Here is a 25,440-nt window from a genome sequence, read left to right on the forward strand (position 1 = left end):
CTTATAGTGTTCTCCTCTTATTTTTAGGATTCTCCTTTTACAAATGCAGGATTGGGATCTAACCTAAACCTTCTGGGTGAAATAGAATGTGATGCCAGTATAATGGATGGAAAGTCATTGAATTTTGGAGCTGTTGGAGCACTGAGTGGTATGTTAATTATGTATTATAAAGCTAATTGCTGATTTAAGTGCAAAGATCAATTTTGGGGTTTTTGTTACTGATTTGAAGGGGGACACATGGTAAATTCTGCTGTGTTTAAATAAATTCTGCTCCTTTAAAAAAGAGGGAGGCATTCCTGCTCCCTTAAATGCTGGTTTGTGTTAATTTCTTTGTGTAATATGTTGTCTTATTAGTTCACTGATAATCTTTTGACATAGCACAATTGTGTGATACCACACAGTATTCACAGTGGGACTCAGTTTGCTGAAATGAATTTGAAGAATGATAATTTTGTAATAAAATTCAGTTGTTAAAAAGTATTACAAGTATTTAAATTAGGCTTTTTATTTGTTTTTGTGCTCGGGCAATTTATTTGCATATGGGACTTATTTAATATGAGAACTAAAGTGTTTCTCTCTTTTTTCTAGTTTTAGCTTTCAGTATAAAACAAATACAGATATCAAGTCCCAAGCAGGGATTGTTGAGGTTTTCATTCTAAGTGTATGAACAGCCTTAGCTGTTACTATTGAATAGCTTTTCTGACAAGATTTCAAGCTTTGTTCTTTATCCTAGAATAGTTCTAAACTGTGGTAATGGCTTCCTCATCTAGATATAAATTTAAAATAAATAGTAAAATTGTGTCAAGCCTTGTTTGTTACAAAATGTATCCTTCCAACCATGGGGAAGGAGGAAATTGAGAGTGAGAGACAGCTAAGCCTGAGTCTTGTAATTTCTGTTCTGGACAGATAGATCCAAATGAAAATTCCACCTAGAAAAATTAATGCTTATAAACATCTTTGACCCTTAGGCACAATAGGTTTTACATGAAATTTCTGTTGTAGGAGATCACTTCTCCTATTTCAATATGGTTTGTTCTTTCTTTTAAAAAAAAGTGGGGGAGGTGTTGACTGGAAGGCTTTGTCACTACCAACAGCATGTGAAGGGAAAACTGAAAGTGTTACTACATTGAAACATAAGGTGTCTCCTAATTACTTGACAAACCCTTGGAAATTAAAGGAATCTGAGTTCCACTGCCAAAACGAACTCTATAGTGCTATGAGGGAAAATATTTTAATGTTCTGTTCCCATTTTTTTGCTAATTCTTCTTTTTTAGGAATCAAGAATCCAGTTTCGGTTGCAAATAGATTGTTGTGTGAAGGGCAGAAGGGGAAACTCTCTGCTGGCAGAATTCCACCTTGGTAATTGCTTTGTTCTGCTTGACTTTCCTTTGGTCTTTCATCTCTACTGCATGGATGCAATATTTGAAGGTTTTATCTCACCCAGGAAGGCTGGTGCTGTTTTACATACCAGTGTGTCTTTAAAAAGAAGATAAGCTTTGTTCTCTGAGCTTGAAATTTCTTATGCACTCAGTGGAAGGAAGTATTAGATATAGATGGCAACATAATTTTGTGATAATTTCTGTCTGTCTGATTATTTCCAGTTGTCATACTTAATTCTTATGTTTGTTACTGTAGCCTTTTGAAAAATCCCAAAAAACATCAAGATTAAATGGAAGTTCTACTGCCTTTGCCTCTGTCTACCTTTAACAAAAAGCAGCAGTTTTTAATAAGAGCAACCTTATTTTACTGCCTTTGTGGCTTTGTGGAAATGTGCAGCGTTTAGTAACTTCCTCTTATTTTAAAGATAAATTTAATAATATTTACAACAAAAATGAAAACAAGCAGTCCCTCATTAAGATGGATATAAAACTTAAGTGGAAGAGGTGAGTATTAAATACAGAATAACTCCAAATGTTATTGCTTCACTTTGGAAAGAATCCAAGAACTGTGTCAGAGTTGATTGCTCTTAAAACCACCTTATTTTCATTAGCAGTTTAAATTGACAGGTAGAGAACTCAAATAATTTATTCATATTAATTGACTGCTATCATCAGTTATCATACCTGTGGCACAATTTGCTGCCCTTTGCCAACTCGTGGTCAGTATTTGCAAAAATATTAAACCAGCATTTATGTAGTTTAAAAAAATGTAAGTATTAGATTTACAAATTTTACTTTCCCTGACTGTAGTGTTCTGTAAAATTAGCCAAGTAGCCTATGGTGCAGTATTCCAATTTAAACAGTGAGGATTTCAGTGTTCTGTCACGTGCAAAAAAAGTTCATAGATCAAAAAAAGCCACCTTGAAATCAAATCATCAACAGGCAAAATTTTGCATTTTAAATGCTTTTCTTTATTGCATAAAGAACAGAACAAAGAATATGAATTTTATGTTCAATAGGTGTTAGCTGCTCATTTCTTTAGCTGTCAGGAGAAAATGAGGCTTTGCTGAGGTACATTAGAATGTGAAATGAGTGTGAAATGTGGTTTTTTGGTGTTCCAGAAGTATTGCTGAAGTCAGCTACAGGAGCAAGCACTTGGGATTGTTTTACTTGTGTCATCAGTGTTTAGAATTATTGTAAGGAAGAGCACTTGGATATTATGCTGTGACTTTATGACCTAGTTTATGATGCTATTATTTTAAAATACTGAGTGAAAAAGGAACTATATCCTCTTTCCCCCCAAGGGCAAGACTAAATCTTTTGAGGACTGTGCAAGACTAGCAGATGCTGTGAAAGACAGGGTAGCTCAAATCTCGAGGTGAGAGATGAGCTGTCTTTGGAACCAAGGCATGCAGTTTATTGTGCAAATGTGCACTTGGGTTACCTGATAAATATTTTCATTTCCTCTTTCCCCCCTTCTGGATTTTGAATGCACATCTTGTTAAGGCAAATTTTTTTATCCTGGAAACAGTCTGTACTAGTGGGATGTGATGGGTTATGCTTCGGGCTTGCTGTGGTGGATGCTTCTATACACACAGGGTATGCCAAGGTCAGAATGATAAAGTTCATGTACATTAAAAGTGATGGAATGGAGGATTTCATGTCTTGCCTTTCTGGGCACGACACATTGTTTTGGGACTGAAATATAGTCCTGCCAAAGCTGGGAATACTTAGAGTCAAACGACAAGAGATTAGCCATATTTTGGCATTCCTAGGGAGTGTCAGCATTCTAGTAAGTGATTTTTAATTGTAAAGATACACGATTTTCATTTTGGTTCTCGTTGGCACGTAGTATACTGGGGAATCTTCCAGATACTGCTTGGCCTAAGAACCTGCTTAAAGAAACCTATGGTAGAGACTGTTTCTATAGCATGATCTAAGCTAGCCTGATGTTTTCTGCCAAAAATGTTTGGCACATGACCAAACAGGAAAAATTCAGGAGCTGTGAGGTTAGTAAAAGTGGAATTAGGCAGTTCTTTCACTATAAAAGAGCAGTGGGGATAGTTTGCTTGGGCTGTTTACCCCTGTGCAGCATACATTTTCATAGTGGCAGTTCAAAACCAATTCAAAGTGGTATATTTCTGATTTTCTGTAGAAGAAATTCCAGTGAGAGTGAATTAAGTTGTTCAGAGATGATAAGCTTTTTGGGATGGAGGGATCAAGTGTCTGAACTGATGTATCTAATGTGCTGTAAATTGCTCTGTAGAGTGTGTCCTTCTGGATCTTGTTGTGGTATTTAAAACACAGAATCTCACTATCCAAGTAGAACTTAAAAAGTTTAGAGAAACCCTGAATGCATGGTGCAGTTGTTGAAACCTCTGAGGTCCTGACAGCTTTCTGTCATACTTTATGCAGCTTGGTATTGTCAGGATTTTCTCTGATGAAGGAACAGAAAATACTTAACTTGTAAATATTGCATAATCTCCTGTAAGATATTCCTGTTCCTTGTATAACTTTTACAAAAGAAAGTACTTCTGTATTTGCATGGTTACAAGCTGGATGAACCTTTGGAAATGGTGTTTGATCACGGAGTAATGGATTAGATGTTTTGTAGTGATAAGCTTGAAGATTTTCTGTTTCCTACTGTGAAACCTTGACCTAAGGAAAGAGGCTTCTTTACATCTGTCTGCTCCCAAATGTACGATTTGGTAAGATTTGCTGGACAGCACAAATGCACCTAAATGCCTCCTTTCTTAGAACTCCTTAGTAGTACTGACATTAAGTCCATGTCCACATCCCTTTCTCAATATAACTATATGGGAAAGAATTCCTTCTTAGGTTTCCCCCCTCCTTGGGACATACCGAGTTTGTAATTGCTTTACACTGTTATGTGCAGGATACAAACATTGTGGAAGGAGTAGGGCAGTGCCTAGTCCAAGTTCCCAGAGGGAATGAAGACACACGACCTTTTATCTCTGTTCTGTATTTCTTCAAAACAATTTCTTCTTTGTAACACTGATTTCAGAGTGATTGCTACATTTTAGGAGTAAATGTTACAAAGTGTATTTATTACCATGTTACAAAGTGTATTTATTACCTTGAACATGGCCCAAACCTTCTGACACTTCTGTTTAGCTTGGAGCAGCCTGTTTCCCTATTAAATGGCCCTGTTTGGAGTATTCAGCACCAACATAATCTGTTCTTGGAGAAAATTGCCCAAAAAGATCATTTTAGAGCCCTTTACTTATATTTTCTATTAATATGGTCTAGTGTGCCTGGAGCTGGAAAGCACATCTGAACACCACCTCCTTGCTGGGAGGGTGTTTTCATCTTCTGTGTTCTGAGCCTCTAAGAACTACAGAGTACTCTGTCTGATATATTTGCAAGAAAGATCTTTATGTCCTGTTTGTGCAGACCCAACTTTTAGAGTAGCAGAGAATAAACTCATTCATCCTTTGTTTATGTATTTGTTTTTCCCCTCCCTTTGGAAAATTGTATTTTGAATTAGCCTGAAGGCTTTTGAAACTTGGAGTGGTTTTGACACTGCTTTCTATAGTGCACTGGCTTTATTCCCTCTTCCCTCTCCCCCAATAAATCAAGCTTGGTGGTAGTTTTGTTTTTATGTGCAGACAACAAAGCATTGAGATCCTGATGCTATTTGTCTTGTAAACAGTTTATTTTAACTTTTCCGTGGTTACGGTGTCCTTTAAAGATCCAAACTGAACAGTTTAAAAAAGGTGGATGATCTCTGTGGTGATATGGAGCCTCAATTAGTTTTCTGCTCTGATTTAAAGACTCTTTGGGACTAAAACTTTGTGTTCTGGGAGGGAAAGGAATCTAAGGATTAAGGACAGAAATGTAAAAAACTAAAAGTCACATCACAAACGTTAGGAGACACTCTTGGGTGCTTTTTTGCACTCCTCATGAAATACTGGTGACATTTTCTGGTTTTAAGTATTAAAAAGGCAGCTGTGAAACCGCTTGTAAAACACATTATTTCTGACTGACCTGTGCTTGAGTTACCATATATCAAACTCCCAGTGTTGAGTTTGATGCTTTTCCCACCTAACCTTTCTCTTTGTGTAAATTGTCTTATTGAAAAGGAAGTGCTTATTTACTTCCCAAAAACGTGTTGTTTGATAAAGACCAAACCCACCTTCTTTTAGACAATGGAAAATACGACTAAATTAGGTTTGGCTACAGTTTACCTATCTTTTTTATATTAATATTGAAAGTTTTTTTATGTTATGTGTCAGTGCCAGGTTGTTTCTTGAGCACTAACTTGTCTAATTATCTAACAGTAATGCTTGAGTTCTGCCTAAGTACCCAATAACTTATCCTACAGTATCTTGCAATGTGAACAATTCTTACCTGAAGCTGCACTAACAATGGTAAGAAATATGCATTTAACAATTCAAATTCTCATTTAGATCAACCTTTTTTGAGACTTTAGTAAAGAAAGACTGGGCATTCCTCTTGGATTGGTTAAATCATATAGAAGATAGAAAATACCACCACAAAATACTATATAATGAAGGCTGCAGATGTTGAGTATAGCACTGTCAAGAAAACTTGCAGCAGCATTAATGCCAACAAATTTGCTATATCAATAGTGTTCTCAGAAACTGAGAACTGCATGGCCCCAGGGACTACTTTGTAGCTGGAATAACTGCTTTAAACTCATCTTCTTAACTCTGGCATTTCAGTGAAACTTCTTCCAATTTGCTGAAAATTCTTAGCCTTTCCTTCTGATGTCCATTAGGCAGTTGTGTTATTCTTAACTTCATTGTCCATTTTTGAGATAAGATTGGAAGTAGTTGTCCTTTATTGTGTTGCACAGCAGCTTTATGAAAGTGTCTCATTTCCAGCTTCTACATACCCTTTTTTTGGCAATAAGATTAATTTCTCTAAGGGGAAACAACATGAGCTTTGCTTTTTCTTCTATCCCTAGAAGTTCCATGTGCGTGTATGTTTTTTGCTCTTGTTTGTTGTCACAGCAGTGTGTGCTGTCTCACTATGGTAAAGTGTTCAGTACTGACTAGAAAACAGCTTCTTAGATGGCTGGAGTTTTTTTACAAGTATATTTAAAATTTAGCGGGCTAGTCTCATTTGCAAATGATTGATAAAACTCCGTGAAATAGACTTTAATCCTTCTAAATAAAGTCAGTTTTTAGCTTGTGTTGTACCTCTCAAAATACTGCTTGGTATTCCTTTGACACTGGCTGGCTTTACTGGAAATACCTTACCATTCTCACCTTTCTCATCCCGTATTTTTGGTCTTCAGGATCTTGCTAAGTTGTTGTAGAGAGCAAGATTTGAGACAGCTCTGTCCTGGTTTAGCTGCAGCTGAAAGCTGATGCTGATTTTGTATTGAATTTCAAATTTATTAGCACTTGGTTTTGTCCAGTAATAAATTTAATGTCAGAGCTGCATAATCTTTTAATGAAACTACGTAAGGTTGCCAAATGTAATTAATAGCAGACAGTCCTGTGAAATATAGACAGCTTATGATTTAAAATTGACCAGACCAAATAGAAAAAAATAATTGCAAACAAAGGGGGATTTGTTATATGGTTTTGTTTAAACTCCCTCTTCTGTGTCTCCTAGCTTTTTAGTTGGTGAAGGAGCTTACAGATGGGCAGTTGATCACGGGATACCAGCATGTCCTCCAGGTATCATGGCTACAAGTGAGTAAACTGGTGGTGTCAGTAGGAAGAACAGGACAGAGTAACTTTAAATGGTGCCTCATCTTTTGAGGCGTACATCACTTCATTGTTCTTAACATTCAACTAGCTTGTGGTGTTATGGTCTATAAGGGTTGTTTAAGTTTGCTAATTTTCTAATAAGTATCTAAATAGAAAAAATTGTAAACTATTACTTTAGCTGCATTTTAGCAACATCTAATTAAAGTGATTCTGTGATTCTAGGGCTAAATCCAATGATGGACTTCTTTTTAACCAAAATGTAGGCTCTTTAAAAGCTCAGTGCTACAAGTCTCCAGTTGTGATCCATCTTGGATCCTAACAGCACCAGCTAGCCTTGTACCAAAATTCAGCAGGTGCCAGTTTGTCTCTGAGATTGTCTAGTTACACCCATATCTGGGTCTTTGACCAGAACTGCTCTTGTCTAAACAGGCTGTCAAAGTAATTTGCTTTTTTTTTTTTTTTTTTTCAACCTGAGGCTTCACTTCACCTAAGCTGATAAAATAACCCAATCTGGAAAACAGACTTGAATTATACTGTATATTAACCCTAGTTTCTTAGAAAAGCTTCTTGTCTTAAAATAAAAAAAAAAAAAAAGTGATTATGTTATATTGATACATCATCAATACTAGGTTAAATCTGAGTGCACTTACCCATGGAAAGGAGGATGTGGTTCTCTTCCTTCTCTTCTTCAGCCCCCCTCCTTTTGGAAAGTGCCATAACTACCGGTCTGTAGTTTGTTTTAGATGAGAACATGCCCTGTGCTGCCTGTTGAGGTTATGCAGGAAAAAAACCCAGAAGTTATTACCCAAAGAAGGAGAACACAGAAGATTAGGAATGTTTATTTTAAACAGTACTACTACTTCAAATACCTGACTCATCCCTAGATCAGAGGTTGAAACCCAGGGCTCCCATTAAACCTTTTATTGGGTCTAATTTTAAATGCAGATAAATATCTAGAAACTGCAGCTCAGAATTGTTGATACTCAGTGCTGAAGTGTAACCCCTGAAACAGTGGCATTGTTTTATTTGATTGCACCGATTTTCACACGTATTCACGACGCATTCCATTCTGAACAGAAAGTTTTGATCTCTAGCTCCACATGACTGAAACTTGTGCCCTATCTGCTGTCCAAAACAGCATTTGCAGAACAGCTATTGTGCTGAGTTGAGCAGAACACCTTTATTTCTGTAGCTCTAGAAAGAGTAAAAAACACTTAACTCTTTGAAGTTTTTTTTTGGTGGGAGGAGGGTTGGCTTCTCAGGTTTTTTTTTTTTTCTTTTTAGGAAAGCAGTTGCTACTTACATGCAGGAGGTACTTCACAAGAAGGTGCCTTAACTAATTCTGTTTGCATGCACAGATTTCAAGTGTTTCTAGTACCAGTGTTTTTGGATTGTGACATTAATTGCCAGATGATACATTTGCTAGCTACAATGTACCCAAGTCAGAACAAATATGCACATTGCAGTTTAAAAATAGGGATGGCCACTGCTAGTTTAGTTTGCCTAATCCATACTATGAATTTACATTGGAGAAACATCAGAAGAATAATCACAGCCAGTGTATTTTCACAATCCTGCTCCAATAGACCACTACTTGCATTTTGTCTTTGCAGTACATTCAGCATACTTCTATTTAGCAAAACAATTTGCGTTAAAACAGTTGAAACAACCAGGACTGGCAAGTGAATTTTGCAGTATAGTTATTAATGGTAGTACATCTGAGGTTTTTTTTTTTCTTTGAAAAAAGCAATACAAGAGTAAGCAAGAACCTAAAGAATCAGTTTCAGAAAATGTTACCCTGATTCCAGTCCCAGTCCTTAGCAAAGTAAATCTTGTACTTCATTGACCTCTGGTCAGTGGGATTGGAAAATGGGATTGTTACAAATGAAAAGAATTTGGAAACTCACAGGTAATGTGTAAGAAGCCAAAATAAATTTATCCAATGTTACCATGGAAAGTTAGATATGCTTAAGAAACAATCAAATAGAATGTTGTTTCCAAGCAACCACAAAGAGATCTCATCTGAAGTCAGCTGTTTTGTTAAATAACACACCAGTCTTCAAAAAAAGGGAGACTTTTTTGGTTGTGTTTGCTACCGTTGCTGTGGTAGAGTTTGCATGGAGAACTGGGGGTAAATTAAGTAGACATCACATATCTTCTGAATAGCTCTGTAAAAGAAAGAACTGAACTAATTGCCAAACATCAGGAAAATATGTTTAGTAACTTACTTACAAAAAACCAAACTGAGATCTCCTCCAAAAACCTTTAATCCTAATTTGGATGTGTACTTGCAGTAAATATTGGCAGGGAGAACTGTGTGCATGTTTTGGCTTCTCTGTGCTGTACATGGAAAATATGTTCTTGAAGTTGTCTTATTCTGTCTCCTTTTTCTTGGACCTGAGATGAGAAGAGTAATGTTATAGCTGCTGTCAGTGAGGCTGGGGGATTGGGAGGTTGGTTTGCAGGGATGGAGCTTCCCTGTGATCAGTATCAAAGAAAGGGTCACGATCTGCTTTGTGGTCAGGCTCCATAGTTCTCTCAGAACTATCGAAGTATCTAAGCACCAAACTGGAAGCATGTTTTAAACCATGTTACTTGTTGAATTCCATCAAGGTTTTGTCAAGGCTCACGTGCTTCGTCTTCTTTCATTTGTCAAGTGTGTGAGGAAATGGGATTTCTACCATTTGTAGAAACCTGGTGAGTTCCCAGTGTACAGAGTGAGTGGTCTTAAAAAAAAACCACAAACAAACACCTGAAACGTGATCTGTCTGTATTGCACACAGTCTGCAAGGAATCTGAATTTATTAATCCCTGCCCAAAGTAGAGCCTGCCAGTACAGAGCCCATACTGGCTTCTCCCAGTGCTTTGTTGCCCTGTGCTAGAGAGACTGCTTTGACAGTGTAATCCAAGTGTTAAGGTGTAATTACAATTTAGAAGTGCTGAATTACTGTACATTGGAGTCTCTTAAAAATATTAAAAGTACACTTCAAATATGCAATCTAAATTCAAGGTACACCCTCATCTGCCAGTATCTGTGCCTGCACTAGTAATAACCAAAACACTTCTATCTGACATTATCAACTCAGCCTGTAATAGATGTAAATTATCTTTGACAAAGATACCATGGTGTAAGAGAACATCTTGCATTTGCTTGCGATGTTAATTCTTCAAAGGGAAAGAGAAGGAAGGCACCTGCTGATGCAGCAAACTTGTAACTCTGACAATGTGGAAGTGACTGTAAGCACCTCAGTGAATAATGTTATATAAGAACAAAAATAGCAGCAGTGGACCCACATAATTTGTCAACTGCAGTTCAAGAGCAGCCATAAATAAGATGCTTGAGGAAGGATATAAGAACAGAGCAAGTATTTGCTTCCCTTCCCCTATCCCTTATATTGTTCCAGACTCTAAATTCTGGAGTCACTAAATTTGTTAGTGACTTCTGCATACATGGAAAGTAAACAGTGGCGTTTTCTGACATGAAATTTTTGTTTCCTTTTGAACCCATATTAGTTTCCAGCACCTGCAAAAACCTTTACAACTATGAGTTACCTCATTGTCATTATTTTGAGACTTGCTGAATAAAAGCTGCTACTTCATTGTCAGAATCCTACCTACTCAGAATCCTTCTTCAGTCAAATTCTCCAACTACCTTGAATAACTTTGTGTTACCAGTAAAATCACATCTTGTTCAACGGACTCGGGGCTGCTGTGGGTTGGTTTGAAATTCTACTTGTAACAGACCATTGCTTTACTTGTACTTTGTTGCTTTTTTTTAAACTAACTGCGTGCATGCAAGGAAATTCCTGTTTATCTTATGGCTGCTTGGATTCTTTAATGAGGGAGAATCTTTTCTGGATGAGTGTAGTGCAGACTGTGCTATTTCTAGTGACACTGTATGTCTCCCTGACCACCAGTACTGCCTGCCTCTCCTCCAAAACCCCAAATCTCACCTCTCTCCCAGTTCTGTCATGATTATATTCATTATTATTGTATTAAGAAAATCACTTGCTGTATTGCTGGGACTGTGCTGTGAATTTCAGGCATGGCTCAGACCATGTTTCCTTTGTTTTTAAGGGGAGGATGAAAGATTTGGAGAGAAACTCAAGGGTTCTGGGGATTTGCTTAGGAAGCTTGGTTAATCTGAATACATGATGTAAATCTTCCCTGGATTTGGAGACAGTATTGTAGGGTCACTTTTTGTTCTGAAATCTGAGCAGCTGAGTACCGCCAGGAGAATGGCTGTAAGTTACCCAGGAAAAAGGTTGGGCCAAAGTGCCCAGAAGATACTTTGAATGAAAATCTTCCAGGCTCAGGAAAGGCTGCTTGATGAAAAACAAGATTTCTTGCAGGAAGTAGTAAGAAATGCTGTGTCCAGCAGCAGTTTACCCTGAGTTTGTGTTGTAAAGAACAGAGCTGTAGAGTAGTGCTCTGAGAGATAGGTTATTTTTTAATATGCTTTTAGGTGCCTTTTCCCCCCCATTAATTTTGCTGTTTCTGTCGAAGTATGGCAACATGGAAACTATCTCTAGTAGTCTTTTAGTCCCAACATGAGCCTAAGTGGTGTTAATCTGTCATTTAAAATAGCTTTGTTAAAAAGAAATTTATTTTCATCTTTCTGTTTTAATTTGTGTCATTTATTTTAGCAACTGCTCAACAGAATTCTTCGCAAGATCATTTGAATTCCTGTGGGTTAACTAATTTGTTGGTATATTCCTTTTTAATTCTCTTCTCCAATAGTTGCATTCTCTTTTAATATGGCATAGAAAGATAAATTGCAGAAAGCTTCTGCCAGCTGACTCTAAGCACTGTCTGCCAGGGGGTGCTATATGATTGGTCAGAGCTCTATCTCTACTGCAAAGATTTTAAAATAATCTTGGGATTTTTCTAGTATTTTCAATTTATAGTTTGATTTTAAACAATAATTGCTGAACATTTATAGGTTGCATAATATTTAGTTGCATAATAATTTGTAATGTGTGTGATTGAAAGTTGGTATTTGGGGTCTGTGTTCCCATCTTCCTTTTCCACCACTCTAACCAGGAAGGTTTGAATATTGTCCTGAACTTGATTTGTTATTTACTGGTGCTAAAAATTTCTATTTCCTTCCTCTGTTTGAAAATATAGTTGTTCACATAGCCATTTTCCAAATTTTCAACCTGGCTGAAAATAAATAAGTGAATACATGTGGCTTATAAAAGCATGGGGATTTTAAGGAAACAAGGACTTTGTAGTAGAAATGTTTTGCATTAACTTTGGGCAAGAAATTAACAGTGTATTCTGATAAACAGCCTCTCGTCTGCAGGGCTGTTTAAGGTGCATAGGGCTAGAATTAACAAGTAGATATATATCAATTGTACCATTATTTAACAGATGAAAAGGTTGTATTAGTGTAGTATTTAATTCAGTATGTTTAATTCAGTAGTTTCAAGGGCTCCATGTATAGGACGAGTCTGCTTTTCATATGCCTGTGCTCTCTGAATCATTTCTAGTGGGCTGTGAAAGGCAACTGAGAAAAACTTCTGAAGAGCTGTGTAGAATGGGGAATACAGTTGTGTTTCATTTACTTAGTCATTGTGTCATTATCTGATAGAGCTGTCAAGATTTTTGATTAGATTTTTACTTGTGCATAGTATAATGGTTAAAGGAGTTAAGGGAATTATCAGAGTATGGGAGGTGAGTAAAGGATGGGGAAGTTTTATGGCAAACAAGTGGCACAGATGAATCTCTTCATCATTAGTCAGGGACTAATGATCTCTTCCTCTGACCTGCTTGCTGAAAATTACTTTCTCATCTCCTTGTTAGGTGGTGATAATGATGAAAAAAGCATGTAAAAAAGATGTATTTATTGTCTAGCAGTAATAATTTAGGAGATGAATCTTGGGCTAGTTAATTATGTAATGGAGATCTTGTGGCCTTTTCTCAGCAGGGTATCCAGGAACATCAGAACCTTTTGAATATCTACAGCAGTCTTAGCTTTGAACAAGATGAGCCTTTGAGGTTCTTCCTCTGCATTTACAGATAAATATTATCAAGTGCATGTTCTGATACCACCCTCTCCTGCAGGCATGTGGTATTGGGCAGGAGCTTCTTCCACTGTTCTGTGCTCAGCCACTGAACCTTGTCCCAGGCAAACCCCCACACTTGTCACACCTCTGCTGTGACCAGGAATTCCACCAGAGCTTCCCCTGTCTGGCACAGTTGCACCCAAATTGCAGAGTCCATGTGGGCTGCTCGTGTTGGTACCTTGGGGGCTGAAGGGAGAATGTGGATGATTAGGAAGGTGTTTCCAGGTCCTTGAAGATTATTTGTTCTAGAAGAGGCACCCCATGCTGCGAGGCAGGGATGTGTGGTAAATACTGTAAATGAGGTTGGATTTATTTCTAATGCTTTGTAATGGTTCTGGTGTGCTACAGTTGTCACCCATTGAGTCTTCAGTCTGGATGAGGCCTGAGAAATGACTTTTAAACATGAACAGTAATTTTGTAAAGCTATGGGGCTTTTTTTCTTTTTTTTTCCTTCTTCTCCCAGCAGCTCAGAGTTGATTGTATTTATGCCAGTAGGTGCATAAATGAGGGAGCAGAAGAGATGGGCTGGTTGTACTCTGTGGGTCCCAAGACTCAATTCTTCTAAGCATGATGTGGAGTGCACATTCTGTTACTGGGTAGGGTAGTAATTGCCAGGGATTTTTTCTGAAAGTACTTGCTTGAATTATATCTAAATTTTTAAATTCTTGAGCAAAATCAAAGGGCATTCACTAAATACCTTTTCATAGATTTCAACAATAGTACCCCTGGGCTGTGATCCAAAACTTTTTCTAGCTAAAATTCCATCAGCTCCCTTACCCCTCTTCCTGGCTTTCTCCCCAGGCAGTAAGCTTTGCTTCTCTTGCTCTTCTCTTCCTCCTTCACCCAGGCAACATCAGGCTGATGTAGCTATATTGCATTTGTTTTAGGAAAACATGCCTGTCTTCATCACTGTGTTGTGACCCTTTCCTTTTCTCAAGCTTGGAATGCACTGTCTGGTTGGAGAAGGTGAGAGTGGTTTTTATACTGTCATTAAGGACAAATGAAATTTTGTAGTGTCCTTGCACCACAAAGTTGAGGTTTTGTTTTGGATTTAATGTGACCTGTGAACTCAAATTGTGTATAGGTGTTTTCTTCCTGTCTGTAGCACCTATTTGCAAAATAAATTTTCTGTGGGTTGTTTTTCCATGTTGTGTGTGTGTTGTTAACCAAGCATGTTTGAATCCTGGATTGTATTTTAGTTCGTGGAATGTTTTAATTTGATGTTTTAATGTGTTCTTTGTCAAGGACCAAACTTAGAGGGTGTTCTCAGAAAACTATATTTTCATCTTTCATGTGTGTAGTTTGGAGCTTGCTTGTGTTCCTCAGTTTCTTTTGTCACTAGTAGACCAAGATGAAGCAGTGAGAGTACTGTTCATTTTAATGGCATTTATAGTGGTTTTACATAGATAGAACATCACAAAGGCAGGAATAAAACTGAGGGCAGGCAGCCTGTCACTTGCTTTAGTCTTTATTCCCTTATTCTGGGGAGGAAAAAAACAAATTTAAGATTCAAGTAAGAGTCAAGACATTTTATTTTTTTACTGAGGTTGGACCTAAAACTATCAGAGGAAAAAATTGCCAGGTTTTGAGTTGTAACCTGGTCCTTTATTTCATGGAAATTTGGTCACTTTGGACGTATTAGCTGGCTTATCCTGCTAAGAGGAATTGACAATTACTGCTAGTAATTATTTTCCTTAAATAATGTAAGGCTGTTATTCACGAGTCCTTGCTAAAACAAAATCTTCACCTTTCATCTAAAAGTTCATCCTAATAACTATTCTGAAGTTCAGTGTAGCCTGAGAACAAGAATTTCCTTTCTAGGGGGTGTCTGACTAGACTGACTTTCCCTCACAGGTATGAAAGGTGTGATGTTTTGTGATAAACTGAACAAAATGAAGAGTATGAATGAATACCTCATTTATTTAAATCTGAGGTTGATCAAATATTAATGCAGAGGCTCAGAGGAGTTGTGACATCTCCATTGTTGAAAATACTCAGAATCTGACAAATCCTTTTAAATTGGATTTGGGTTTTTTTGGAGGTTGGACTCCACAACCTCCTAATATCCCCTCCAACCTACATCATTAAATGCTGCTAGAAAGGGGTCTTCATCTGTCTGTCTGACATGGCCCAAGAGATGTGTATTCCTTTGCTCATAATGATGGTTTTTTCTGTCCTGTTTTTCACAACTTACTGATACCACTTTGAATTAACAATGCAGATAAGAAGTTACTGTTAGCAGATCTTTCAGAGTAAGTCTTCAGGGTTTTTTTTCTGTTTTGAAAAGACAAACTATCTTAAAGCACAGGGTAACCTCTGCAAATTAATTTCTTAGCTAGAGTTTGCTGTCTTAAGTGAATGAAACATCTCTAAAGCTTGGAGAATTTAGTGTGTTGTGGAAAAATGGCAGGATAAATGTGCTACCAAGGTATAGGTGGAGTGGAGATGCTGAGAGGCCATATAGCAGCACTCCATGCAGCTGGCAGGGCAGCCTGGAGCTAGTCCATGTGTTGTGTGCATTCGATGGGATCTTGGTGCATGTGTTTGAGCTGGTGAACATGCAAATACTGCAGAAGGTTTCAGGACACTGCTGACATTTGGCTCTGAAGTACAAGGAACCTGTTCAGGTTTGCATGTGTGGGCTCCTGCACCCTTTTGCCTCTCTAGGTCCATGTTTTTTCCAGCTTGGCAGGAGGCAGTGGCAGCAGCAGACAGGCTTAGGCATGTTTATCCCTGTGTAATGCCTGCTTTTGAGGACTATCAAGGCCAACACCATTCTTATTCACCCCAAAATGGTTCTGGAAATAGGTGTTTGCTGTGCTTGGTGAACTTGTGTCAACTTAAAGTTCTCTTGTTTAAAAATTCTCTTAAAATGTGCTAGCTAAGTTTATTTTGGGGCACTTCTGTTTACAAAGTTCATGATCTGTGAGAGATTTTTAGTTTGTTTCTCCCCACTGCCAAGTAGTACTTGACTAAAATGATTCTGCTCTCTCTTATCAAGTATTCAGGTTTTACCTCTTCATCCTCATTTCAAACGTAGAAATGTTGTCCTAAGTAGCTGCATTAATCAGCTCTATATAGTAGGATGAATTCCTTTCTTGGTGATGGCTGATTAATGTGGGTTTACATTTTTAAAGAACTGGTATTCATTAGGTTTTTGGAGAGAAATGCCAGCTTTCTCACTACTTTTTGATTTATATACTTGAACTAACTATAACTAACTGTGTGTAAAATAAGGTCCAGTTTTATATATTTTAAAAATGATTAAAAGAGAGTTCACTAGGTGAATTTGACACTTGTGTGAAGTTTCAAAGTAAAATGCTCACTGTCTGCGTACTTTGTGAGAATTGTAAATGAAAGCTCTGGGTTCCATTGGCTCTGCAATATTGAGTTTATTACTAGATTTCATGTAGCTGCTCCAGTCTTCTGAATAATAGTGATGTAACTAGGTTCAGAATGTCATTTAAAATGACATTTTTTGAAGTTTATAGAAAAACCTGTGCTTTTGAGTTTCCATTGAATTTGTGACTTGTGTAAGTAAGATTCAAATGGCTCTGTTCTCCCGACAGCTTGATTTGGTGTGGTTAAACAAGTGACAAAAGACATTTTCTCCCCACCTCTTTACATTTTACAGAGGATGTTAAAACAGCCTGGGGATGATATTGAATCAAAACTAATTTAAACTAAATATGTCAATATCTGCAATTTGTTCATGAAATGAAACTTCTAAAATGGGAACATGTCATTTTGGTCTCTTAAGCATAACAATTTTAATTTTTAGTCCACTTTAGAGAGCGCTTCCTTTCTGAATGTAGGGCTTAGATGTGGAAAGTAGATGTTTGTCTTCTTGAGACCTAGGTGGTCTTTAGACTGAGTTGGATTATGGAGCATAAACTACTGCTAGAACTTGTGTGTGGCTTTAAATATATGGGTAAACATACAGATATGTGATTAAGGTAATAAAATAGTAACCTAATTTTATGGCTATCAGAATGAGCTCACATGGTATCTATTTACTTGTCAGCAGTCAAAAACAATTTTAACACAAGCCACTTATTCTGTTCTCTTCTGTGCAGTGCTGCTTCATTGCCAAAGATGTTTAGACCAGCTTCCATGTGTTCATGCTGTGTTTCTACCAGATATTTTACTCACCACTGTTGCTGAACACTGGTAGAACTTTTAAACTTAGGAAAAGATGTGAACAACTTGTACTAACACTTGAATACTTAGTTTTTGGCTTTTTATTGAGGCTTTTTGCATCAGTAAAGAAATGGGGGATGTGTCCTTCAAAATGTCGACTTATCAATATTTGCTTAAAATAAGTAAATTTTACTTAGTTACATGCTTTTGAACTATTTTTATAGGGTTTAGTTTAGCAGCTTTTAAGAGGAACAAGAGGAAGCTGGAGTTGGCCGAAAAGGTGGAAACAGATCTCATTCAACTAAAGAAAAGAAGACAATCAAATGAAAAGGTTAGCTCTTGTTTCAAATTCTTGTGTCGTCCTACACTCACAGCTGATTGCTACTAAACTTCATGTCTTCTGTGATAAGACTGATGTAGCCTCAGAAGCCTGTTCTCCTTGTCCATCTTAATGTTTAGATGATGTAATGAAAACTTAGTGCAGTTAAAACTTTCTGCCTTGCTATTTGAAAACCAACCATCACTTTATATCTTGTTTCTGCTAAGAAAAATATTTTGCTCATTTTGAACTGGAAATACGACAAATTGAATACAAACAGATAATTATTTACCAAAACATTTTCTTTAGTTTGGGATCTCTGTCACTGTTTCCCACTTTTTAATGTCTCCTGAGCACACTGCATTATGGAGCTGGAACTGGTGAAATTTGAAATACCAGGTAGGTAAACATGTGCATCTGTGCATGCATCTGGCATTGACCTGGCCCATATTACCTGTGCTACAAAACTACCAGGGATTCCTGTTCCCCTCATTCTTAGTTTAAATGTAGAGCTTTGGTAATCCGTGAAAATGTCATTCGTAGTATTTGTATTTAATGTTGAGTATCAAAGTATAGATCATTAAATTAAATGCCTATGCTTTATTTGGGGCCTGTGGGCCTTTGGATTGGCCATTTCTCTTTGCTTTGCTGAGCTGTCTGACCCCTGCATAGTTACATATATTGATATAAATGAGGTATAAATCCCAGGGAATTGTTAGCAAAAGTGTATTTTCTGTAGTCTGCAAAGGCAAACAGTGATAAATTAGGCAATTTATATCTGTGTTCTTAGATAAGATGTTTTCTCTAGCAGGGTACTAATTTTTATTTTTTTGAGGATTTAAGACTTGTGAAGACATAAAGGATGGGGGAGCCCTGGAAGTTAGTTGTTCATTTTGGAGCTTTTCCTGTTCACAGGATTTCAGTTACCCCCTTGTGAAAGTGGGAGTGTAAAAGTGTTCCTGGGGAGAGGAAGGGTCCCTGTGCAGTATTGCTGTTCTTGTAATAAGGGGCAGGTCAATGCTTGAAAGATATGCCAATGCATGAGCTTACCAACCTGCAATTTGAAATTTCAAGGGCTCCAGAGTCCTGTGCAGAGCTTGTGGGAGATTCCCAAAGGCCAGTGGGGGTAGGTAAAGGAGGTGATCAGACAGAGCTCTTCTCCCTGGTGAGTAATCCAGTAACAACTGGTTTTGCCAGCTGTCTGGGCACATCCTGTCCATGGAGCAGGGATGAAAGCCAACCCATGCTCTCAATATGGAATTCTCGTGCTATCCACAGAGTGAAGGATAATTGCAGCCTTACAGGAAGTAAGGTTTTCCAGATGAAATAGAAATGAAAAATCATATTCTACTTTTTTTTTTCTTTTAGAATTTATCTCCCCAAACCAGTAGAAAAGGGTCATTTAGCAAGAATGAGGCGTGTGATTTGTTGCCCTAAAACTCATACTCTCAAAGCTGTGCTGTTATAAAAGGTTTTAAAATAACTGGTTTAAAACGATTTAAATACTTGAGTAATTAGAAGTTAATCCTCTTGTCAAAGTTATTTCTATTGATAAATACTCCTGTAACTTTTTTATCAGCTGTGCTGCTCTGGAGCTGCAGACCATTCTTTTCAGCAGGACTTCAGAGCTGTTTTATTATCTGGTTTGACTCACCCACTTCAGCTCTGGGCTGCAGCTGAGATGTGTGCCTGTCAGTGCTGCAGGCTGTGGGGAGAGCAAGGTAGAAAGGATGCTAACAGAGGTGGAGTTGAATGGGATAGGCCAGCGTGAAGAGACACTATTGTGACAAAACAGACTGAAATTACTTGAAGGTTTGAGCTACTGATAAATATCGCCAGCTAAAAAGAAAAATACAGGTTTAAAAATTAGTTTTCAATAAAAATGTGATGATACCAACCTTAAAAAGAATGAGGCTGTTTAAATTTGTCAAAGTTTGTATGGAAAAACTTGGCAGTGTAACTTACTAAAGGAGTTTTATTTCCTGATAAATGGATTTTTTTCTGTATTTTTCTTTGTTCACCCAATGTAGCATTTGCAGAGGGTTATGCATTTGCATACAGGAAGATCCATTAATAACTTCACCAAATTTTGAAGGTGTAAAAGTTTAGTCTTTTTTAAGTTTCAGAGTCTTGCTGATACACATAGCTAAGAAATAATTCACACACAAACAAAAATTAACTAAGCATTCTCATGGGGGGTGTCTATGTTGTGTTCATTCAGCCAGATGCTATTCTCAAATTCTCCCCATAAGCACCAGTAAATATCAGGAGTAAATATTTGTCTGCTTACTGTTAGTCTGTCTTTTACCAGAGGAAATTGTCATTGAAAATAGCTTAGCAGAGTTTGGCTAGAAGCCCTAATTTTACTTTGTCTTTTGCTTTTACAAACTTTTACAAGTGATCTCAGCATATCTGTAAAAAGTTGTCCTCTTCTTGGTTTGATTAAGTGACACCAAGAACCTCTAGTACACATGATTTTTTTTGGAACAGATTGGTGTTTGTAAGTTAGTATTTTATAGCCTAGTTATTTAACTCTATAAATAACATTATTTAAGTTGAGTTTTATTAAAACTGGCTTGGTTTTTATCTAGTTCAACATAGGTACTGGCATTTGTGTACACCAGTTGGAATTATATGTAGAATCAACAGTTCCATGTGCTTCTGTTACTGTATTAAGACTGAACATATTTAGAAAATATTTTTGTCTATGTGCAGGTAATTGTAAGTATAGCAGTCAACTATGGCAACCCTAATGTCTCTTATTTAGTCTTGCAGTTTGGAAATTTCCTTAAAAAAGAAAGAAATGTTCCATCTCACATTTGTGTGCAAATGGTCTTTGAAAATAAAACCTTACAGTTTTCCAAAGTATGCTTCAAAATCCGTTTAATACGGGAAAAGAAACCAAAATAATTTTCACCCATTCTAGTTAAGTTTTGTTGTTTTGTTTTGGCTTTATCTATGGAAATACGGTATGGAATAATTTCCTCATCTTGCACATGAAGTTCAAACAAAATGTTCTTTTTTACACACCAGACAACTGTTAAACTGGGAAGGCTGGGATTGTTCATCAAGCTTTGTATAATTAGACAGTTGGGTAATAGCATATAAATGCTAGTTGCTTCAATCTGATTAATTTTGTGTTTTGTCAGTTATGTTCAGAGATGAGATTTAGTGGTAATTACTTTCCATGGCATTTCAAAACTATCTCAAGTGGAGAGGAAAAGGCCCCGTGTGTAGAATCTTTCAGTGGGCACTGGGTAGAGCTCTCCTGATCTGTTAATTGCTTCCTTAGGGTCTTGTAGTGATGAATATTTTTTGTGTGCAGGAGGGAAGGAGGATTTTTTAAAAATACTTGATAGAACTCTGCATTTGTGGAGGCGAGCATCTTTCAGTTTTGTGTGCATGTTCTTAGCAAAATCTGAGTATTTGGACCATGGTTTAATAAACTAATTCCCTTTCTTGTTGCAAGGTGCAAATTAAGTAATATGAGGTCTGACTTGTAACACTGACTTTCAGGTTTTTCCCTGCAAAATATTAACTACATAATAGATTATATTTAGGTTGCAATACTGCATTGTTAAAACCCCCAAACTGCTTTTGCAGTGGACAAATATCATTTAGTAGCTGAACTCAGGTACAGAATTTGGTAACAGATACCACCAAGTTTCCTTTGGAACCTGCAAAATTTTCAAATTTAGGTAGCTAAGTAAATCAATCAATAGAAAGGTAAGGACAAGGAAACTGGATCTTGTTTAGTCCCTGTTGGGACCTATATAAAGTTTGGTCTTATTTTAGACTTTGTGAATGGTAGTATTTATCATTCTTGTTTTTATTGTCCTGACACTAGCTTGACAGGATCCTCTGCTTTTCAACATCCGTGTGATTTGAAGAGATGAAATGTGTGACTCTGGAAGTCTTCTCAGCAGGTGCAGTCTTGCAGTGACTCCTCAGGCACATGATGCTTTTCTCTAGGGAGATGTACAGAAAGTTCCTTTGTTCAATTGTGATGAGCTCTTTATTTACTGGTCCAGAAATCAGGGTTGCCAGTACAGTTCATGTATGTAGAAGATGCTGACAATGTATTTTTCCCATTGGATGTGGAACATCACTGGTTTTCAGTTTGCTGAATAAGGATAAATACAGCATCACCTATTTATCAGTGACTTTTTTTTGATCACAAACCAGTCCTGTTTCCCCCTGCCCCAAACCTGTACTACTGAGAAGAAAAATACAGAATTCCTTTGCCTCAGAGATACAGATTTCCTTCAGAAGGTTGTGTGGGCCAACTCAACCTTCCCTTAGCAATGCTTCCCTTAGGAAAGATGTCCAGCCTCAGAGCTGCCTCATTTAAATGAACTTTGATAAGCTAGATTTTTATATCTGTAGCTGTCTATTAATTACATTTTTTGTTGTGGGTATAATTTCCTTTGATAAAAGAGGGCACGGGGTAGATAGCAGCACCTGTATCATAGTAGTTCTTCTCAACAGAAAAATCATAATAGAATTCATGTAGGGAACAGCTTTATTTGGTCTGGTCTTGGAAACCTCCAAGGATGGGAATCTTCACGTCCCATGAGCAGCCTGCTCTGCTGGTTAAGGTCTTTTCAATCCACTGAGTAGTATTGTTTGAACTGGATTTGTTTTAGGCCAGGCTGTGTCTGGGAGTCCTGGGAGTTAAAAAACACATTTGCACATGAGATGTTAAAAAAGGGTTCCTTAATTTTCTTTCATCTTTAGAACTCAGAAGGGAGCTGGCTCTTTTCTTATCCCCTTTGCTCCCATCATCAAAACTCCTTTTGCTTCTACTTTTCCTACCCTCCCTGATCCATCCTTCCTCTGTTTTTCAATTTATCCTTCTTCCCAGTACCAGGTGAAACCATGGATCTCCAGCTTCTCACCCTTCTCTATCTTTAAACAGTTATCTGCTTTATTGCTGGGACATCTGTCCATTTGTTTAAACACTGAGTATGGTCAGTGCCAGCATCTGAGTGCAGAACTTGCCAGGGAAGATCTAGGTGTAGGTGCAGAGGAGAAACTTCCTGTTCCTCTGGGTGAAAGCCAAGGATGAAACTCCTGCCTAGGAGTTCCAGTTGCTTGAAAAGTACTGTAGAACGTGATAGCACTGTACTGCATATTCTTTCTTTTGAGACTGCCCAAGTGTTAGCTCTTAAATTAAATGTGGCCAGAGTATCATCAGCATTACAGTGCTAGAAACCATGCTTGATAAGTGACACAGTATGCCCAAGGGAATTTTAATTGATGATGGGAGCTTGATAATTTGAAGTTGAATACTTAGGTGGTTTGGTTTGTTTTTGTTTTTTTTTTTTTCTTAATTTCTCCCTCTAAATTCTAGTCCAGAAAATTCACATTTATATGAAAAACTTAATAACCTTTGGCATTATTTCCCTGGGTAAGTCTATGTAAGAGGCTTGAGGCTTGTGCAGCACCAGTGTGCATCTCTGGAGTATGTGATGGATGATGGATCAATTCTTTTTATTTGGTTTGTTTTCTGTACACTGCATGCTGTGTGTGTGGTGGAGCATGAGGTCTGAGTGCCTTGCCCTGGGTTCTGCAGAGAGGGGAATCTAGGCCAAGCCTAGGCAGTGAGGGGAAAACTCTTCCTTCTCTAAGAGGGACCTAATGTGGTGCATTAAGGAATGGGGGAAGGACATGAAGGAAGACCCCTGCTCCTAGGGGGAGTAAATCTACCTCAGAAGTCATGGAAGTAAGGACACTTTTCTAGTTACCCTCTAGTTACAGGAACAAAGGGTAAAATTGCTTTACTCACTAAAGATTCCTGAGCTGAGAACAAGTCTGGCAGAAACAATCTGTCCTAGGGGAGATTTTTTTTCTTGAGGCTTCTATTTATTTTCTTACTCAGAATATCAGTATTTTCTCTTTACATGGTAAACAGCTGCTTGGTTTTTTTTTTTTGGTGGTGCTTTGTTGGTTTGGTTTTATTGGGGGGGGTTGGTTGTTGTTGTTTTGATTTTTTTTTTTTTAATTTCATTTTTTTTAAATCACACATCTTCAAAGGTCACAGCCTCTGCAAATGCTTTTTTTGGGCCTTTTAGGAAAGGTCTTTTGATGTGGCATCAGTTGCTGAATCATTTCTTAGTGGACAAGTGGCAACCACTAAGAAAAAATGACTTCTGGCACTTGTGTGAGTAAAAGCAGGTGATCTAAGCATTGGCTTAGTTCTGAGATGTTTATTACCTTCTTGTTACTGCAGAAGTTTTATTAAGGTCCTGTCTGAGGCAGAGCAGCATTTTGGGAAGATTTAAGGCGGTGAGTACAAGTGCATGATAACAAATCCATTTGGTTGCTAGGCTCTCACTTGCACACTCCTAAGGAGTATGATCTGACTTTAATATACTATTTTTGCTAGGATTTTTTTCTGTTTGTGTGTCCTGCAGGAGAATGACTCAGGAACCTTGGATACAGTTGGTGCAGTTGTTGTTGACCAAGAAGGAAATGTGGCTGCTGCTGTCTCCAGTGGAGGTTTAGCACTGAAGCATCCTGGAAGAGTTGGTCAGGTGATCATTGTACTTTTACTTTTTTTTTTTTTTTTTTTTTTGTTGGGAGTGATTGTTCAGTGTCACAAGCAGGTGTGGTGTCAAGCAAGAGCTGTGACAGCAAATTTCTGTTCTCCCTTCCTTCCTGTTAAATGCTGAAGGCATTTTCACTGCATTGATGTGCAAGTGTTTTTAGTGTCCTCCATCAGTGTAATAAAACACTGACAGGTAAGATGTTCTGTAGTTAGTTACCTTTTGACAGAGATATCAGTAAGTTAATTTCTTGGGCTTAAATATGTCTTTAAATGGTCTCTTAAATGCTTAGAGTCTTAAAATAAGAGTTCTCTCAATATTTAGGGAAGCTGTCCTAATTAATTTTTAAATTATTTTGTGAATTGAAGAAAGTGACAAAAGTACTAAAAGAACATATCAGGTATTTATGATGTGTTATATATAACTATGATTATGTTTATAAATTATGTATAGTTCTATTTATTATTAATAATAATATATTTATGATGTGTCACCTTATTGTTGTTAGGGGACTTTGAGGTGCATCAGAAATTTTGTACTGCAATGCTGTACAGCTGTATTTTTCATTGACATTTTCCACTGTCCAAAAAGCAGTTCTCTTCTGAAATGTAGTTAACATTTTTTGTTTGGCTGTTTTTTGAATAGCAGAGTGAAAGAGACTTTATAAGAACAGGGTTATATCTTTACCCTCATTTTCTGTTAAGCTGGGCTAGAATACTGTATCTATGACAAGCACTCAGATCTCAAGAATAGTAAAAGGATGTAGCAAAATGGAGTGGAATTGCAGCATGGTTATGATATTCTTGTTCATCTTTTGCACTAATACTTGGATTTTTCTTGGGTTTCTTTTTTTGTTATTGTTGTTGGTTTGAGGTTTTGTATGTTAATTTTTTTTAAGGAAAGGGAATAAAGCAAAAATTTCACACACTTAAAATTTATGATCAATGTGCTTCTTTCCATAGGCAGCTCTTTATGGCTGTGGCTGCTGGGCTGAAAATACAGGAGCTCATAACCCTTATTCCACTGCTGTGAGTACTTCAGGTATTTACTACTTTTATAAATATTTAATGAAGTTGCTATCTTTCTCTGTAAATAGTTTGCAAATTTAAAATACCAACATAATTTCCAGACTATATTCTAAATTTGTATAATTTATTTATTTGTATCATTTAATTTGTATCATTTATTAGTGTCAATATTGTATTAAAATCCATGAATTGATCTCTTGTTGGTTGCTTATGTTGCCCTTTTTAGTTAATTAGCAATCATGGGAATTTTTAT

At 37.2% G+C, this 25,440-nt stretch overlaps 1 protein-coding gene across 4 annotated transcripts in view; it reads left to right on the plus strand.

Annotated features, from left to right (window-relative positions):
• TASP1 (taspase 1) overlaps positions 1 to 25,440 on the plus strand; it is a 77,232-nt gene that overhangs the window by 13,987 nt on the left and 37,805 nt on the right. For 3 of the 4 annotated variants that reach the window (XM_038131872.1, XM_038131871.1, XM_038131874.1), the window contains exons 5-10: positions 28 to 148; positions 1,275 to 1,359; positions 6,987 to 7,066; positions 17,517 to 17,623; positions 24,028 to 24,147; positions 25,122 to 25,200. In XM_038131872.1, the coding sequence (XP_037987800.1) occupies positions 28 to 148; positions 1,275 to 1,359; positions 6,987 to 7,066; positions 17,517 to 17,623; positions 24,028 to 24,147; positions 25,122 to 25,200 (592 nt within the window). The remainder of the gene's footprint in view (positions 1 to 27; positions 149 to 1,274; positions 1,360 to 6,986; positions 7,067 to 17,516; positions 17,624 to 24,027; positions 24,148 to 25,121; positions 25,201 to 25,440) is intronic. The other variant, XM_038131873.1, reaches the window with a different exon arrangement.

Source organism: Motacilla alba, chromosome 3 (genome assembly GCF_015832195.1).
Source record: "Motacilla alba alba isolate MOTALB_02 chromosome 3, Motacilla_alba_V1.0_pri, whole genome shotgun sequence".
Taxonomy (NCBI): domain Eukaryota; kingdom Metazoa; phylum Chordata; class Aves; order Passeriformes; family Motacillidae; genus Motacilla; species Motacilla alba.